This window comes from Thalassophryne amazonica, chromosome 12 (assembly GCF_902500255.1).
Source record: "Thalassophryne amazonica chromosome 12, fThaAma1.1, whole genome shotgun sequence".
Classification (NCBI taxonomy): Eukaryota; Metazoa; Chordata; class Actinopteri; order Batrachoidiformes; family Batrachoididae; genus Thalassophryne; species Thalassophryne amazonica.
The window spans coordinates 11533600-11552000 of NC_047114.1; the positions used below are offsets into that span (position 1 = coordinate 11533600).

Genomic DNA, 18401 nt, shown 5'->3' on the forward strand with positions numbered 1-18401 from the left:
TGTTATTTATTTATTTACACACGCACGTGCTACCGCAGATGGCTCAGTAAGAGGAGCGACGTGTGCCAACGACGCACGGCCCACATCCGGAGTAGACTCGGAATGATTTTTTTGGAGACCGACTGAGCCGCTTGAACCCCGACCCCCCGCCTCGGTGCCCCCGGATTCCGGTTCTCTGTGACGCCCTGATGGTGCGGGCGGCGGGCGCGCGGTGGCTGGAGAGGCTGCCTGGACGCGCCGCGCGTGTTTTCGGGTTGTAGCCTTCACGGATTCGCCGCGGGATGACGGCAGTGCGCCGTTAATCCGAGAGATGCTTCCCCAGAGCGGGCGCACTGACACGCTGTTTCTCCGTTTGTGTGACAATGACCTCCAGCAGCAACCCGAGAGAGAAGCAGGCGCCTCCGGTTTCCATGCGCACAAGAGGACGCAGTCCATCCCAAATCCTGAGATAACTCGTACCGAGGAGGAGGGCGGAACCGTTTAACCGACACAACTGACAGGGCTGGAAGCCGACGCAGCCATGGAACTGTCCGAGGTTCGGTGCTCGAGCGCGAGCGAGGAGCTGTACACCATCAACCGGACTCCGAGCAGCAGCAACAACAGCAACAGCAGCGGCAGCGCGCGCCCGAAGCGGCTGCTGTGGCAGAACGCGGTGCGGCACATCACCGAGCAGCGCTTCATCCACGAGCACGGCGCCGCCAAGGCCGTGGGACCGGACGAGCCCTATGACCCGAGCCAGGGCGCGCGGAAGCACTCGTCGGTGGGAGACCGGCACAACAACGGCGGCACCAAGGTGTTCCCGGAGCGCGCCAGCAGCGACCTGGGCTTCCTGCAGATCGACTGCGCGCCCAGCAACTCGGACTTCTTCCTGAACTGGGGCTACACGTACCGGGGCGTCATCTTCCCCACGCTCCGGAACGCTTTCAAGTCCCGCGATCTGGAGCGGCTGTACCAGCGCTACTTCCTGGGCCAGAGGCGCAAATCGGTAGTGGTGATGAACATCCTGGACGTGGTGACGAAGCTCACCCTGCTGGTGCTGCATCTCACCCTGGCCTCGGCGCCGATGGACCCCATCAAAGGGACCCTGCTGGGCTTCTTCACGGGCATCGAGGTGGTGATTTGTGCCTTAGTAGTGGTGCGGAAGGACACCACGTCGCACAGCTACCTGCAGTACAGCGGCGTGGTCACCTGGGTGGACATGGCCACGCAGATCCTGGCCGCCGGGCTGGGCTACGGGCTCCTGGGGGACGGGGTGGGGTACGTCCTCTTCACCCTGTTCGCCACCTACAACATGCTGCCGCTGCCGCTCACCTGGGCCATCCTGGCCGGACTCTTCACGTCCGGACTCCACATTATGGTCCAGCTGCTCATCTCCCACAATGCACAGCTCTCCACCAACCAGGTGCGCTCCCGCCCTCCTGCGAGCTTCTCTTCACGCACCACGCGCCGAATGTCAGAAAATAGGAAAACCACGCTCACCAGATTATCATGCGGCGAAAATTCAAAACTAGTCATTTGATTTTTGAAAACCAGTTTTGCTATGTTTTTAAGCTTCTAAAAAAGTCCTTTATTTTATCCCCTCTCTGTTTTTGTAAATTTTTCGACACTGGGTTTGAAGAGTCTCAGCGGGTTTGAAATGTTTTCTAAAGCTCAAGTAATTCCTCAAATCACAGAATGACAAACTATTATAAAATAATTTGAGAAATGTTTTAAGTTCGTGCTATTGGATTTTTTTTAATGTTCTTAAAACAGATTCAAATTTGGCTGAATGTGAAGACCAGACCGTCCAAAAAATAGTTTACAGCAATGTAAACGTGTCTATTTTTAAAACTGTCGGCTGACTGCAAAAAGTAATTGGCTAATTGATTAGAAAAATAACTTTTCTTTGCAGTTCCATATCGTCTCTATCTTGTCCTCTCGATTTATTCTTCGTGTCTTCTGTTATTTCAGTCTCACCGTCTGCAATCTTGCAAACTTCTTTACCGCACTACAAATGTTTTCTTTGAAGCTTTCATGTTCTTCAGCAGATTTTTTGTGATGACGGGGATAAAACATGAATCAGCACTTTGTGTGCCGCTGAGTCACGTTTCAAACTTTGAACAGGTGCTTCTTGTCACTGATTTAACATTTTATTCTTTTTCTTTAAAGTGATTTTCAAAAAAGTTTTTATAATGAAAAGTCAGTTGGTGAGCGCAGAGGTTTCAGCACCGGGAGCTGTCCACTCACACTAACACAGCGCCCCCTGACGGCCAACCCTGAAGAAAACAAATCTTTCTTTTTTTCTTTCTTTCTTTGTTTTTCTTTCTGTTTCACACACACACACACACACACACACACACACACACACACACACACACACACACACACACACACACACATATTATGTGTCTATTGTTTTGGGTCTCAGTTCAGCTTCTGTCCATCAATAATTTGGCAACTAAATGTTTATTAATATTTGGAGCCTCTTTTCTGACTGAGGGTTCTGTCACTTGATGCACTGGAGGACTCAATGTTCAGTGGTTTTTTGGGGGGGTTGCATTGATAATATTTTTGTGTGATGATTGCTGATCACGGGGCTGCATGGTGTCTTAATGGTTAGCATTGTTGCCTCACAGTGAGAAGGTTGCAGGTTGATCCAGTTTCCTCACACCTCCAAAGACATGCAGGTTAGGTGGGCCGGAGTCCCTTAATTTACTGTAGGTGTGAGTGAGAGTGTGTGTGTCTGTCTGTCTGTCATCCAGAAAGTATTCACAGTGCTGGACTTTTCCCACTTAGTGTTATGTTACAGCCTAATTCCAAAATGGTTGAAATTCATTTTTTTCCTCAAAATTCTAAACATAATACCTCATAATGACATTTTTTTTTTTTTTTTTTTGGAAATGTATTAAAAATAAAAAATAAGAAATCACATGTACACAATAATCCACACCCTTTACTCAATACTTTGTTGATGCGTCTTTGGCAGCAATTACAGCCTCAAGTCTTCTTGAATATGATACCACAAGCTTGGCACAACTATCTGTGTGCAGTTTTCACTGCAGATAAGATTTGAGTTGTGAATCTTTAATGTGAGCATTACAGCCCCCCGCTGCTGCTGGTTTAATTATAATTGAGAGTTATCATTCTGAGTGTAGTTTTTTGATACAGAGTCACAAAGAGTATAATCCTTTTGGAAGCTGAGGTGCTGCAGCTGGAATGCTGTATGTTTTCCAGTGTTACTGCTGGCGATGAGCAGAGCGCTGTGCTGAAATCCCATCAGGCTGTGCTGCACTTTGGGAGCCAGTCGTTCTCTGCGATGCTGCAGGTGATGCAGCTGACTCTTCTGCTCTTGTTGTGTCGCTGATGAGGATTTCCCAGCTTCCCCCTGTGCGGTTCACCTTAGGGTGCCTTAATTGAGAGAGTGAAGTCAAATTACAACATGGCGCCATTTTGGTTCCAACTGCGCTGAACTACTGAATGATCCTTTTATGTTTTCAACATTTTTTAAAAATCATTTAACCACATACAGCAACACATCCAGGTACATGTGCTATCAAAATAAATATAAAAATAGTTAAGCGAAAATTTACATAAATTTACAATTTTTGGTGACTTATTTAATTAATGTAAAGTCTGATTTATGCAGCTGCACCTGGAACTCCGTGTCATGACACGGAGTTACAGCATGACAGTTTTAAAGTTCTCCGTCTCTGGATTATACTTTATTATGGACTAATTTGACCTTCAAAAGCTTTTCTTTCTACAATCATCACCTCTAAATCAAAGGTAAGCTGTACATTTTCCTCTTTTACTGACTTCGTGCTGTTAATGTGCAGACTTTTCTGATCCATTTGTAATCAGCGTGTGCACTGCAAAAACTATTACAATATGATGGGAGATGGAGGAGTTAAAGGCAGAAAAGTGTCAAATCACAGCCTTTTGTGTCTGATTTAACAGGTGAACGTCAGGCTGCAGGTCTCATTCTGAACACAGTGTGAAAAAAATATACAGTCGCGCTTTTAATCACAGAAATGACTCCGGTTCCCCTTTCCTCAAATCGGTGAGTGTCAGAGTTGAACTTTAATTTGTACCTCTGTTACTGTGCATGTCCAGACTGCTTGGGGTTTTTAATGGAAATACATTGCGATCGGACGGGACATTTTATCCGATGTGAGTGAAAAATCCGTTATACAAAATTCATTATATACGGTTTTTATTACATGGAAAACAATACAAAAACTTGTCCTTGGGAATTTTTTTTGTCTCGTGACTGTGAATATCTGGTTTTCAATGACGGTTTACGTGAGTTTTACTGTAAATGGGACTGAACAATAAATTTACCTCGCAAAGCTTTGATGATGATGTCAGCTTCAATCCCGCACAGCTGACTTTATTTTCCCAAAATTTTCTTCTGTCCAGATCTGAAGGGAATCTGTACATCTTTAAGCCCTTGTTGTGTCTATTTGTGCATCCAAATGCACAGCAACCCAGCATTTTCAGCAAATAAATAAATAAAATAGCTGGATTTACATGCAGATAGATTAACAATGAACACTATTTTGGAACCAAAATGATACCACGAGTCACGGGACTGTTTTTTTTTTTTTTTTTTTTTTTGACTCGTCATGTTGCCACTCTCTTAATTAAGGCACTCTAGTTCAGCTGTACCAGCAGCCTCGCAGAGCAAAGGTCAAAGGTCGAGCATTGTGTACAGGCTGCTGTTATCTCAATGTGAGAATCTAACGCTTTGCAGTGGTGGCAGTCATTTAAATATTAAATCTGTGATTTGCTGATCAGGTCAGTGAAAATCCCGATAGATCATCCATTCATCCATCTATCCATCCATCGATTCAGTAATATATAAACTTAAAATTTTAATTTAATTTATGTCATGTTGTCGAGATTTACTGTATTTTATGTCTTTTTTTTAGTTGGGAAGTCTTGTGACTTATACACTGAAAATCACACTTTTGTTGTTGATAATAATAATAACAGTAACTACTTGTATAAAACTTTCCCAGAAATCAAAACACTAAGCAAAATAAAATCTAATAATAAAAGAATAAATGACAATAATAAAAAGAACTCTGCAACAATGCACAACAAAATCTCAAATTAAAGAGCTGATAATACAGAAAAAAGCTGTGACTTATACTGTGAAAAATACAGTATTTTCACTGAGTTTAAAGGTCATAAATTCAGAAATTTTAATATAAAAAGCCTGAATTATTTATTTATTAATTCAATAACATTAAAATATGTAAAAGCTAAAAGATGAACAAACATTTTTATCACTCAAGTCATCAAACTGTCAAAACCAAGAACTTTATTGTTTTCAAGAAAATGATTTATTGTAATTTACTGTATATATTTGTCTTTTTATTATTTTCCTCTTCAGAGTTTAAAAAGCAAATAAACCAAAACTAATGCTGCTGGCATTATATTAATTAATATTCACCAGCTGTCTGCGTGTGCATGGTAACATGCTGCAGGTGTTCACGCTGTTGTCAGTCAAACACGGTGAGCGATTAAGAGTTCTTGGAGCTGGCGGCTGTTTTCTCTTTCAAGGTCAAACTGGGTTCACCTGGAGCAGTGGCTGCAACGAGGAGATAAAGGAGGCGGAACAGAAAGCGTGCATTTCATGAGGAGGCGACGTGCACTTTTAATCGTGTCCTTTGTGCAGTTGAACACAAACAACTTTCATATGTTTTCAGCATCAAACAATTTCAGACCAGAATTCACATCCAAAATCATCAGCTTCAATCAAAGAATGCACGCATCACACGTTCATTTAGATTTTTTTTTATGTCACCTGAATCCCATCAATTAATTTAATTGTATTTCTACCAAAAATCACAAACATGGAGCTACTTTACAAAGATAATATTGACAACACAGACCCCAATGTAGAAACTCCACGGCTGTATCAGGGTCGGGGGGAAATGTTTAAAAACACCCTTTTTCATAAAAGTCACCTGTCTAGTTATATCAAACCCAAAAAGTTAATTTAACTCAAAAATTTATTGAAAATGAATAAATTACTTTTTAAGTGGCATTAACTTTTTTTTTTTTTTTTTTTTTTTTACTTAAAAGGACATTTAACTTAAAAAAAAAAACATTGGTGGCAGTTATAAAATTTAATGCAATCAGTTTCAACAAATTTTGTATGGAAAATCCAGTGAGCTCCACAATCATGAAGTCACTCAAGACATTATTAAGGGCCCCTCACACATAGTACAAATAAGTACAAATCAGGGCGAATCACAATGGAACAGCTCGTATGAGGGAACCACGAAAACATGAAGCTGACAGGCACGTGTGAATGATCCTGCTGTGACGGTTTTGTGCGTGCTCATGCACGACACCGTTGCGTGCACGAAACCATCGCAGCGGAAACACTGTACGAGCAGCTGGAGCATGTGAACCACATTGTTGTGTGGGCCGCCAGAAGAGGAGGTACTGCTGGCCCGCCACCAGAGGGCGCCCTGCCTGAAGTGCGGGCTTCAGGCACGAGAGGGCGCTGCCGCCATGGACACAGCCGGGGGTGACAGCTGTCGCTCATTACCTCTTGACAGCTGTCACCCATCTACTCAACATCATCTCACTCCATAAAGACCAGACGTCATCTCCACCTCGTTGCCGAGATATCATACTTCATAGGAGGTAATATCCTCAGCCTTTGTGGAAATATTGAGAATCTGTTTATTGTGAGTGTTTGCAGGAGTTCTGGTCCTTTTGTGGAGGCTGTGCAATACGGCACTCTTTTTCCTCTGAGGACACGCTGCAAGTATTGAGTGAGAGGTGGAGGTGGCATTCCCACCGTTGTTGTTACTGGGTGTACACACACCCACACTTGACTGTCTTTGTTCTTCGCCAGCAGTACCAGATCCGACAGTCGGGGACGGTGATCACCTGGGAATTCGGGACTTGGCGGCTCCAGTATTCACCAGGTTCTGGGGCGGCAGAAATCTTGTGGTTCCGGCTCTTCTCAGGACAGACGTCTTCTATCCTCGAGCCTGCCCACACGTCACCTCTGTGTATTGACTGTTATGATATTCTGTGATTGTCTGTATGTTCGTTGTGCACATTCACAACATTAAATTGTTACTTTTTGGCTCATCTATTGACCGTTCATTTGCGCCCCCTGTTGTGGGTCCGTGTCACTACACTTTCCCAACAGGATATCTCGGCCAGCGTCATGGACTCCGAGGGGCGTCACCCGGCTGTTGAACGACCAATGGGAGAGCAGGGAGCGCAGGCGTCTGCAGGAGACGTGATTGGTGAGCTGCAGCACATTCTCACCGCCTTTACGGCTCGGTTGGATCAAATGACTGAGCAAAACATCCTCCTGAACCGCAGGGTGGAGGCTCTCTCCGCACAGATGGCGGCGAGCGCTCAGGGCGCTGCTGCAGCTCATCCTCCTGCCGACCCTGTGCAGAATATGAACGTTCCAGTGGTGGTTCAACAACCCCTCCCACCATCCCCTGAAGCATACATAAGCCCTCCTGAGCCGTACGGAGGTTGTGTGGAGACGTGCGCAGACTTTCTTATGCAGTGTTCGCTCGTCTTCGCACAACGTCCCGTCATGTACGCGTCAGATGCTAGTAAAATAGCTTATGTGATTGCTCTGCTTCGGAGTAAAGCACGCGCCTGGGCTACGGCGCTCTGGGAACAGAACTCACGGTTGTTATCAGCATACACTGGGTTTGTGGGGGAGTTCAGAACAGTGTTTGATCACCCTAACAGAGGAGAGACCGCTTCAACCGTGCTGCTGTCAATGAGACAGGGACGCGAGAGCGCAGCCGCTTATGCAGTCAACTTCCGCATCGCGGCTGCGAGGTCCGGCTGGAGTAACGTTGCGCTCCGCGCCGCCTTCGTAAACGGACTGTCGTTGGTTCTGAAGGAGCAGCTGGTAGCTAAGGAGGAACCGCGGGATTTAGATGGGCTTATCGATCTCGTTATACGGTTAGACAATCGGTTGGAGGAACGCCGTCGGGAGCGAGGCGAAGGACGTGACCGGATACGCGCCGCCCCTCTCCCTTCCGGGTTCGATAAGGCGCCGCCCTCCCCACGCTCCACAGCCGCAGCGCTTTGTGGGGCAACAGCTCCCCCTGCTGACGTTGTTAGGGAAACGCACAGGGCCAAAATGGGGAGGCTGATCCGTGGAGAGTGTTTTCTCTGCAGCTCAACTGAGCACACACAGAGAAACTGCCCCAAACGGCCAAAACGACAACAACCGCCCTTAGAGACTGGGCTAAGGAGGGGTCAAACCATTCAAGTGAGACACACACAAATTGCCACATGACTCCCAGTCACAATCCTGAGCGGGGATTTAACCCTTCAAGCCCGAGCACTGGTGGACACGGGGTCAGAAGGGAATCTGCTAGACAGCAGATGGCAAGGGAGGTAGGGCTCCCTCTGGTGGCGCTTCCTTCGCCATTGCAGGTGCGGGCACTAGATGGCACCCTCCTCCCTTTACTCACACACAAGACACACCAGTAACTCTGGTAGTGTCTGGAAACCATCGGGAGGAGATTGAGTTTTTGTGACTCCTTCTACCTCCCGCGTGATTTTGGGCATCCCATGGATGTTGAAGCACAATCCCCGGATTGATTGGCCGTCTGGGGTGGTGGTTCAGTGGAGCGAAACCTGCCATCGGGGTGTTTAGGATCCTCAGTTCCTCCCGGTTCACAGGCTAAGGAGGAGGTCAAAGTCCCTCCCAATCTGACGGCAGTGCCGGTTGAGTACCACGATCTTGCTGACGTCTTCAGCAAGGATCTGGCACTCACCCTTCCCCCGCACCGTCCGTACGATTGTGCCATTGATTTGGTTCCAGGCGCTGAGTTCCCGTCCAGCAGGCTGTACAACCTTTCATGACCTGAGCGCGAATCAATGGAGACCTACATCCGGGACTCATTAGCTGCCGGGCTGATCCGGAACTCCACCTCCCCGATGGGGGCAGGTTTCTTGTTTGTGGGCAAGAAAGATGGCGGTCTTCGTCCATGTATTGATTACAGGGGGCTGAATGAGATTACGGTTCGCAACCGATACCCGTTGCCATTGTTAGATTCCGTGTTCACCCCCCTGCATGGAGCCAAAATCTTTACTAAGCTGGATGTTAGGAATGCGTATCACCTGGTTTGGATCCGGAAGGGAGACGAATGGAAGACGGTATTTAACACCCCGTTAGGTCACTTTGAGTACCTGGTCATGCCGTTCGGCCTCACCAACGCCCCCGCGACGTTCCAAGCCTTGGTTAACGACGTCTTGCGGGACTTCCTGCACCGATTCGTCTTCGTATATCTGGACGATATTCTCATCTTTTCTCCGGATCCTGAGACCCATGTCCAGCATGTACGTCAGGTCCTGCAGCGGTTGTTAGAGAACCGACTGTTTGTGAAGGGCGAGAAGTGCGAGTTTCACCGCGCGTCTTTGTCCTTCCTGGGGTTTATAATCTCCTCCAACTCCGTCGCCCCTGATCCGGCCAAGGTTGCGGCGGTGAGAGATTGGCCCCTACCAACAAGCCGTAGGAAGCTGCAACAGTTCCTCGGCTTTGCTAATTTCTATAGGAGGTTCATTAAGGGCTACAGTCAGGTAGTTAGCCCCCTGACCGCCCTGACCTCTCCAAAAGTCCCCTTCACCTGGTCGGATCGGTGCGAAGCCGCGTTCAAGGAGTTGAAACGACGGTTCTCTACTGCGCCAGTTTTGGTGCAGCCCGACCCTAGCCGCCAGTTCATGGTTGAAGTGGATGCCTCTGACTCAGGGATAGGAGCCGTGGTGTCCCAGAGCGGAGAGACCGATAAGGTTCTTCACCCGTGTGCCTACTTTTCCCGCAGGTTGACCCCGGCTGAACGGAACTATGACGTCGGCAATCGAGAACTCCTTGCGGTGAAAGAGGCTCTTGAGGAGTGGAGATACCTGTTGGAGGGAGCGTCTGTGCCATTCACGGTTTTCACTGACCATCGGAACCTGGAGTATATCAGGACCGCCAAGCGGCTGAACTCCAGGCAAGCCCGCTGGTCACTGTTCTTCGGGCGTTTCGACTTCCGGATCACCTATTGCCCCGGGACCAAGAACCAGAGATCGGATGCCTTGTCCCGGGTACACGAAGACGAAGTCAAAACAGAGCTGTCGGATCCACCGGAGCCCATCATTCCGGAGTCCACTATCGTGGCCACCCTCACCTGGGACGTGGAGAAGACCGTCCGGGAGGCCCTGGCACGGAGCCCGGACCCTGGAACCGGTCCGAAGGACCGTCAGTACGTCCCACCAGAGGCCAGAGCTGCAGTCTTGGACTTCTGTCACGGTTCCAAGCTCTCCTGTCATCCAGGGGTGCGAAGGACCGTGGCAGTTGTCCGGCAGCGCTTCTGGTGGGCGTCTATGGAGGCCGACGTCCAGGAATATATCCAGGCCTGCACCACCTGTGCCAGGGGCAAGGCAGTACATAAGAAGGCCCAAGGACTCCTCCAGCCGCTGCCGGTGCCTCATCGCCCCTGGTCCCACATCGGCCTGGATTTCATCACGGGCCTCCCGCCGTCCCAGGGCAACACCACCATCTTCACGATAGTGGACCGATTCTCCAAGGCGGCCCACTTCGTGGCCCTCCCGAAGCTCCCAACAGCCCAGGAGACAGCAGACCTCCTGGTCCACCACGTCGTCCGTCTGCATGGGATACCCTCCGACATCGTCTCTGATCGTGGTCCCCAGTTCTCCTCACACGTCTGGAGGAGCTTCTGCAGGGAACTGGGGGCCACCGTGAGCCTCTCGTCCGGGTACCATCCACAGACGAACGGACAGGCAGAGCGGGCCAACCAGGACTTGGAACAGACCCTCCGCTGCGTCACATCCGCGCACCCGACGGCCCTGGAGTAACCATCTGGCCTGGATCGAGTATGCGCATAACAGCCAGGTGTCTTCTGCCACCGGCCTCTCCCCATTTGAGGTGTGTTTGGGGGTATCAGCCCCCGTTGTTTCCCGTGGTGGAGGGAGAGGTCGGTGTGCCCTCGGGTCCAGGCCCACCTGCGGAAGTGCCGTCGGGTGTGGCGCTCCGCCCGTTCTGCCTTGTTGAAGGCCCGGACGAGGGCGAAGACCCATGCAGACCGCCGGCGATCCCCGGCCCCTGCTTACCAGCCCGGGCAGGAGGTGTGGCTTTCCACGAAGGACATCCCCCTCCAGGTGGACTCCCCAAAACTTCAGGATAGGTACATTGGCCCCTTCAGGATCCTCAAAGTCCTCAGTCCTGCCGCAGTGAAGCTCCAACTCCCGGCTTCACTGCGGATCCATCCGGTTTTCCACGTGTCCCGCATCAAACCTCACCACACCTCACCCCTCTGTGCTCCCGGACCGGTGCCGCCTCCTGCTCGCATCATCGACGGGGAGCCGGCTTGTACGGTGCGCCGGCTCCTGGACGTCCGTCGAATGGGTCGGGGGTTCCAGTACTTGGTGGACTGGGAGGGGTATGGACCCGAAGAACGTTCCTGGGTGAAGAGGAGCTTCATCCTGGATCCGGCCCTCCTGGCCGACTTCTACCGCCGACACCCCGACAAACCTGGTCGGGCGCCAGGAGGCGCCCGTTGAGGGGGGGGTCCTGTTGTGTGGGCCGCCAGAAGAGGAGGTACTGCTGGCCCGCCACCAGAGGGCGCCCTGCCTGAAGTGCGGGCTTCAGGCACGAGAGGGCGCTGCCGCCATGGACACAGCCGGGGGTGACAGCTGTCGCTCATTACCTCTTGACAGCTGTCACCCATCTACTCAACATCATCTCACTCCATAAAGACCAGACGTCATCTCCACCTCGTTGCCGAGATATCATACTTCATAGGAGGTAATATCCTCAGCCTTTGTGGAAATATTGAGAATCTGTTTATTGTGAGTGTTTGCAGGAGTTCCGGTCCTTTTGTGGAGGCTGTGCAATACGGCACTCTTTTTCCTCTGAGGACGCGCTGCAAGTATTGAGTGAGAGGTGGAGGTGGCATTCCCACCGTTGTTGTTACTGGGTGTACACACACCCACACTTGACTGTCTTTGTTCTTCGCCAGCAGTACCAGATCTGACAGTCGGGGACGGTGATCACCTGGGAATTCGGGACTTGGCGGCTCCAGTATTCACCAGGTTCTGGGGCGGCGGAAATCGTGTGGTTCCGGCTCTTCTCAGGACAGACGTCTTCTATCCTCGAGCCTGCCCACACGTCACCTCTGTGTATTGACTGTTATGATATTCTGTGATTGTCTGTATGTTCGTTGTGCACATTCACAACATTAAATTGTTACTTTTTGGCTCATCTATTGACCGTTCATTTGCGCCCCCTGTTGTGGGTCCGTGTCACTACACTTTCCCAACACACATCGCACAGCTGCTGTGACAAAAAAGAAAAGGTGCGGAAAAATGCCTGAAATCAACAAAGATAAAAAAAAATCAACATATTAAAAAAAATAAATAAAACCACACATCATTAAAAAAACACCACATTTGATTGAATCCCTCTTATCAAGCGGACAATGACATGAATGAAGCAGGGCGCTCTTATGTCCACATCTACTAGCCTGGAATCCAGTCGGCCTCGTGCACGTCTTGTGGATGGCGCGCCGCAGGACAGACACTGCATCATGTGGAACAGAGCTCCCATGGGTGACATTACATTCAGATCGGCCGCTGTGTGTTATGATCTGACAGTCCGTATCACCTGGGGCAGTCTCTTAATGTGCATGCCATGCGCTCGCTCGCTGCAGCCCGTCGCAACAGCGAAATATGTTTATATGTATGTCCACGTGAGGACAGCAAGGAGACATGCATGTCACAGTGGACAGTTGTTAGGTCATGTCCGTCCAAACACGGTACGTGTTCCCCAGCCGTGACGTCCAGAACCAGAGAACTCAACAGCTGCTTCTGTCGGTGGACACGCACCACCGTGTCACTGTATGTCTGTGTTATGTGAGCTGTCAGTGAGTCTCTGGTCAGCAGCTGACAGGAACCTCGCTGTGCTGTGTGCGCTCAGACCTGCCTGTCCAGCCCCCATATGATCATATCTGTACAGCATACCTATCAGCATTTTATGCAAGTGTTCCCTCCCCGCCTGCCAACACGCCACGTGTTGGGGACCACACATATGCCACATGTGTTTCGGGGGAGAGTGTGACACAGGTGCACATGTGGGATACACATGCAGGCCACGTGTGTGGCTTTTTGCAAAGCCACACTCATGCTGACTGCTGACTGTTTTCATGCTAACAGCGTGAATGGCCACACATTTTCTAAGTGCCAAGCGAGCGGTTAGATGTTCGTGTGTGTCACCTGGAATTTAGTTGACACTTGCCATGAGAGGTATCGAATGGGCTCTGACAGCGGACACTCTGTCTTTTAGCCACTGGTGTGCGCAAATAGTTGTAGCAACAGGTGTATGAGGCGTTGGAGGCAGCTCCCATTTTTCACAATTGGCATGCAATTCCTCCTTTGTGCACTATTGACTTAAATTCTGTTACAGTGGGGTAAAAAAGTATTTAGTCAGCCCCTGATTGTGCAAGTTATCCTACTTAGAAAGATGAGAGAGGTCTGTAATTTTCATCATAGGTACACTTCAACTATGAGAGACAAAATGAGAGAAAAAAAAAATCCAGAAAATCACATTGTAGGATTTTTAAAGAATTTAATTGTAAATCATGGTGGAAAATAAGTATTTGGTCACCCCCCACCAAGCAAGATTTCTGGCTCTCACAGACCTGTAACTTCTTCTTTAAGAAGCTCTTCTGTCCTCCACCTGTTACCTTGTATTGATGGCATCTGTTTGAACTTGTTATCTGTATAAAAGACACCTATCCACAGCCTCAAACAGTCAGACTCCAAACTTAACCATGGCCAAGACCAAAGAGCTGTCGAAGGACACCAGGAAGAAAATTGTAGACCTGCACCAGGCTGGGAAGAGTGAATCTACAATAGTGAAGCACGTTGGTGTGAATAAATCAACTGTGGGAGCAATTGTAAGAAAATGGAAGACATACAAGACCATTGATAATCTCCCTCGATCTGGGGCTCCACACAAGATGTCATCCCGTGGGGTCAAAATGATCATGACAACGGTGAACAAAAATCCCAGAACTACATGGAGGGACCTGATGAATGACCTGCAGAGAGCTGGGACCAAAGTAACAAAGACGACACACTACACAGGGAGGGACTCAAATCCTGCAGTGCCAGGTGTGTCCCCCTCCTTACGCCAGTACATGTCCAGGCCTGTCTGAAGTTTGCCAGAGAGCATATGGATGATCCAGAAGAGGATTGGGAGAATATCATGTGGTCAGATGAAACCAAAATAGAACATTTTGGTAAAAACTCAAATCACAAATGCAACAACAAGATTACGTTTACACTCCAATTACCTCAGACAAAATACAGCAATTAATCCACAATTATTACTTGTTTACTGTAATAATGGCACAAATCAAAATTAAAGACAACACATATACATTTGACATTGTTTATGTGCTCTAAACTTGAAACAGTCCGTCATCTGAATTGAGGCAAAGTGGGTGAGGGCCGCCGCATCGAGTCACGCCATCAGCAGCTCGGGGGGAGTGGCGTGAGTGGGGGCCGGGATGGGGTGTGTGGTGGGCGGCAGGAAGGGGGGGAGGGGAAGCATGCTTACAGTCTCTATCCTTGTGTGAATCAGTTATTTTTCTGTCCGTGTGGGAGTTAGAGAAGATAAGGGGCAGCCGAATGTTCACCAAGGCTGTAGACATTCTTCTGGAGGAAAACAACGGGGCATTTTGTCCTTCAGAGGCTGATAAGCCTGCCGTGTTTGTGGGTGAGCAGTGAAAAACACTTTTACAGTCTCACATGAACAAACCAGATCCCAAATTATGAATATTCCTCGGTCTCTGAAATGTTCCTCTGCAAGGTGCGCATTTGCTCCGAGATGTTATCCAATTTGCGTCTGAGTTCAAGGGTTAATGCAGTCTGAGAATGCATCGCCTTGCCCAACTCCGTAAAAGTCCTTGTTGTCCAGCGACAGACCCAAAACATCACTGCTCTAGAGGAGATGTGCATGGAGGAATGGGCCAAAATACCAGCTACAGTGTGTGCAAACCTGGTGAAGACTTACAGGAAACGTTTGACCTCTGTCATTGCCAACAAAGATTATGTTACAAAGTATTGAGCTGAACTTTTATTATTGACCAAATACTTATTTTCCACCATAATTTACAAATAAATTCTTTAAAAATCCTACAATGTGATTTCTCAGTTGAAGTGTACCTACGATGAAAATTACAGACCTCTCTCATCTTTCTAAGTAGGAGAACTTGCACAATCAGGGACTGACTAAATACTTTTTTGTCCCACTGTGTGTGTGTGTATATGCATGCATATATATATATATATATATATATATATATATATATATATATATATATATATAAAACATCAATCACTTGTGTTTTTTGCCTTTCTTAGGTCACTGACTAATACCGTTCAGTTAGACAACTCAAGTTTGAGAATATTTATTGCAGCAGCATCACATAGTTGGACTTTGGCATTTAGGCTCATCACCCCCTGCAGATTTCTACTTGTGATATTGGGGAGTAATAATTAGATACACATTTTCCGCAGTGACAACCTAGAAGAGGATGCTGGTGTAGAGGCGGGGCTGACAGCAGACGTCAGTAGTGGTGTTCATAGGCATTGTAAATAGCCTGTCCAATTTGACAGGAGTGTGTGGGAGAACATGTGGAGGTTTTGTGTGTGTGTGTGTGTGTGTGTGTGTGTGTGTGTGTGTGTGTGTGTGTGTGTGTGTGTGTGTGTGTGTGTGTGTGTGTGTGTGTGTGTGTGTGTGTGTGTGTGTGTAATAGATTATATGGTGCATGGGGCATGTCAAGTGTATGGGCAGCAAAGCAGTTTGAGCTGGCTGCCTGATCTTGCTTGCAGGCTCATTTCATTTATTGTGAGGTGATAAATATGCATATGTCGCGGACATGAACGAGCGAAGCTCATCAGCATCTCACCATGTCATTTAAGTTCTTCAGACTTTATTTTGAGTAAATGCTTCAGGGGAGCATTAGCATGGCAAACCCCCCCCAGCCTTTTTAAGCATTTTTCTTTATTTGCCTCTCACATACTTGGAAAAGTTCGTTGCCATCTATCCATGTCCTTTAGGTCATTCAGACTTTTTTTCAGTGAAACAGTTCTTGGGAGCATGACTAAAACCTTTTAGTTTCTGGGGGCAGCCCCTTTTTAAGCATTTTTCTTATTTTGCTTTTCAGCTTCTGGAGGGGCTCTGCCCCATACTCTCCACCTTTTTAACTCATTGAGTGCCACTGACGATTAAACGCTTCTTTTCAGATAGTAATGCTCAGCGCCAAAGACGCGTTATCACGCCAATTACATTTTTTTATGGGGGTGGGTGGGTAATCAGCTGATCTAGCTTGTGTAAAAAATTTAGAGTTGTAATCACAAGGGAACCCATTCTGTGGGTGGTAGCAGTGTGAGTGTGGACCGGCGTGTGGCTTGCGCTCCACCATTGTGCAGACGTCTTACGGTTGTACCGCTCCTAATCCGAATGGTTTCCACCTGGCTGTCGCCCAGTGTCTGTCAAACTGTGATGCAGTCGCACTGCTTCAGTCGTTCCGTCTTTTTCCTTGGAATGAAAAAACGCAGAGCGCACGACACACACCTCACACAAAGGCTGCTTACAAGCAAATGACACAATCGACAGGCTCATGCAAGCACACGTAATTCAAATCCATCAGGTTTTTGAAAAAAATAAAAAGGTCCGATACGTGGGAGCCAGAGGGAAAAGACGCGCCGCCGAGAGAAGAGGCAGACGGAGTCCCTCCCCTGACTTTTTTTTTGGTGCATTATACAATAGGATCACTTTTCAAAAACAATTACAATCAAAGACATTTTCTCCTTGAAATGTTGCTTGTCACAAAAAGCCAATTTTCTGTTTTTTGTCAGAAATCAGCGTTTTTAGTGTTACCCACCCATGTTCTGCAGACAATTACTAAAGAATGGAAAGAGGTACAAACAAAAGTTTTTTTTATGATGATAAAGGAAAGTCGGAAGTTTCTTTTGGTATGTTTGTTGTTGACATGGACATAGAACTCAGTTTTCTATGGGTCTTGAAAAAACACTCAAATGCTGAAAAATCCTGGCACTGGGATGTTCTGAACTTTGAAAATGGCTGGCACTCAATGAGTTAAGCATTTTTCTTTTTTTGCTTTTCAGCTGACCCCCCTCATTACAGCCCTCTTTACCCCCTGCCACTTTAAGCATTTTTTAAATGAAGATGTAAATTAATATTCAAAGTTTTCAGCTAGTTGACAGTAGGGCTGTACAATATGGCCAAATTATCGTATCTCAATATTGTCATATAAATTGTCATGTAAATGTCACTTATATACATGCTGTCCATATTCTTGAGCCGCTTTGGTGGGTAGGGAGAGTTCCCATGGGATAAAAAAGCTTTTCAACCTACCATCCTTGGTTCTCAAGATCAGGCACCTAAGTGGCTCTACTCTCTCTCTCTCTCTCTCTCTCTCTCTCTCTCTCTCTTTAAGATATTTGGGTGTACCTTAGTAAACGCTAGTAGTTTTCCAGAGTTCCACCTTAGATTTGGAATGTATAATAGAAGATATACCTTACTGAATTTTCATATCAATATACGATATGACTATGATTTGACACAAAGTGCAGCCAACGGTGAAAATTAAACATTCTTAACCTCTTAAACCCTAGAGGCCCCAAATTTGGGGACTTGCCCTGTTTTGGAACATTTGAACACTCATAACTAACCAATGCTGACACCAACATACAATAATTATACATCAAACTGTCAAGCGAAGTCTCCTCTACAAAAGTATCCACTTCCATCACATATCAACTAACCACAGCTGAAACACCAAGCAAATAAAGACATACGAGGTCTCTTAGATAATAAACCGACCCTTTTATTTTTTTTTTTAACTATATGGATTTGAATGACATGCGATTACACCAATCATGCTTGAACCCTCGTGCGCATGCATGAGTTTTTTCACGCGTGTCGGTGACGTCATTTCCCTGTGGGCAGGCCTTGAGTGAGATGTGGTCCCGCTCTCTCAGCTGAATTCCTTTGTTTCACACGCTGCTTGAGACGGCGCGCGTTGCTTTATCAAAATTTTTTCTGGACCTGTGAGGAATATCCGAGTGGACACTATTCGAGAAATTAAGCTGGTTTTCTGTGAAAAGTTTAACGGCTGATGAGAGATTATGGGGTGTTTCTGTCAGTGTAAGGACTTCCCACGGAGCGGGACGTCCTGCAGCGCTTCCAGGCGCTGTCGTCGGCCTGTTTCGAGCTTAAAACATCCTAATTTAAGGCTTAAATCACCCAGGACATCGTGAGAGAACAGAGAAGATTCAGAAGAGGCCGGCATGAGGAATTTATGCGGACATTCCAC

At 47.6% G+C, this 18401-nt stretch overlaps 1 protein-coding gene across 1 annotated transcript in view; it reads left to right on the plus strand.

Moving 5' to 3' along the window:
- Nucleotides 1-379: 379 nt before the first annotated feature.
- Nucleotides 380-18401, plus strand: part of adcy8 (adenylate cyclase 8 (brain)) — a 304694-nt gene continuing 286672 nt past the window's right edge. The window contains 1 exon segment of the mRNA XM_034182725.1: nt 380-1402. Coding sequence (XP_034038616.1) covers nt 521-1402 — 882 coding nt within the window. The 5' untranslated portion in view covers nt 380-520.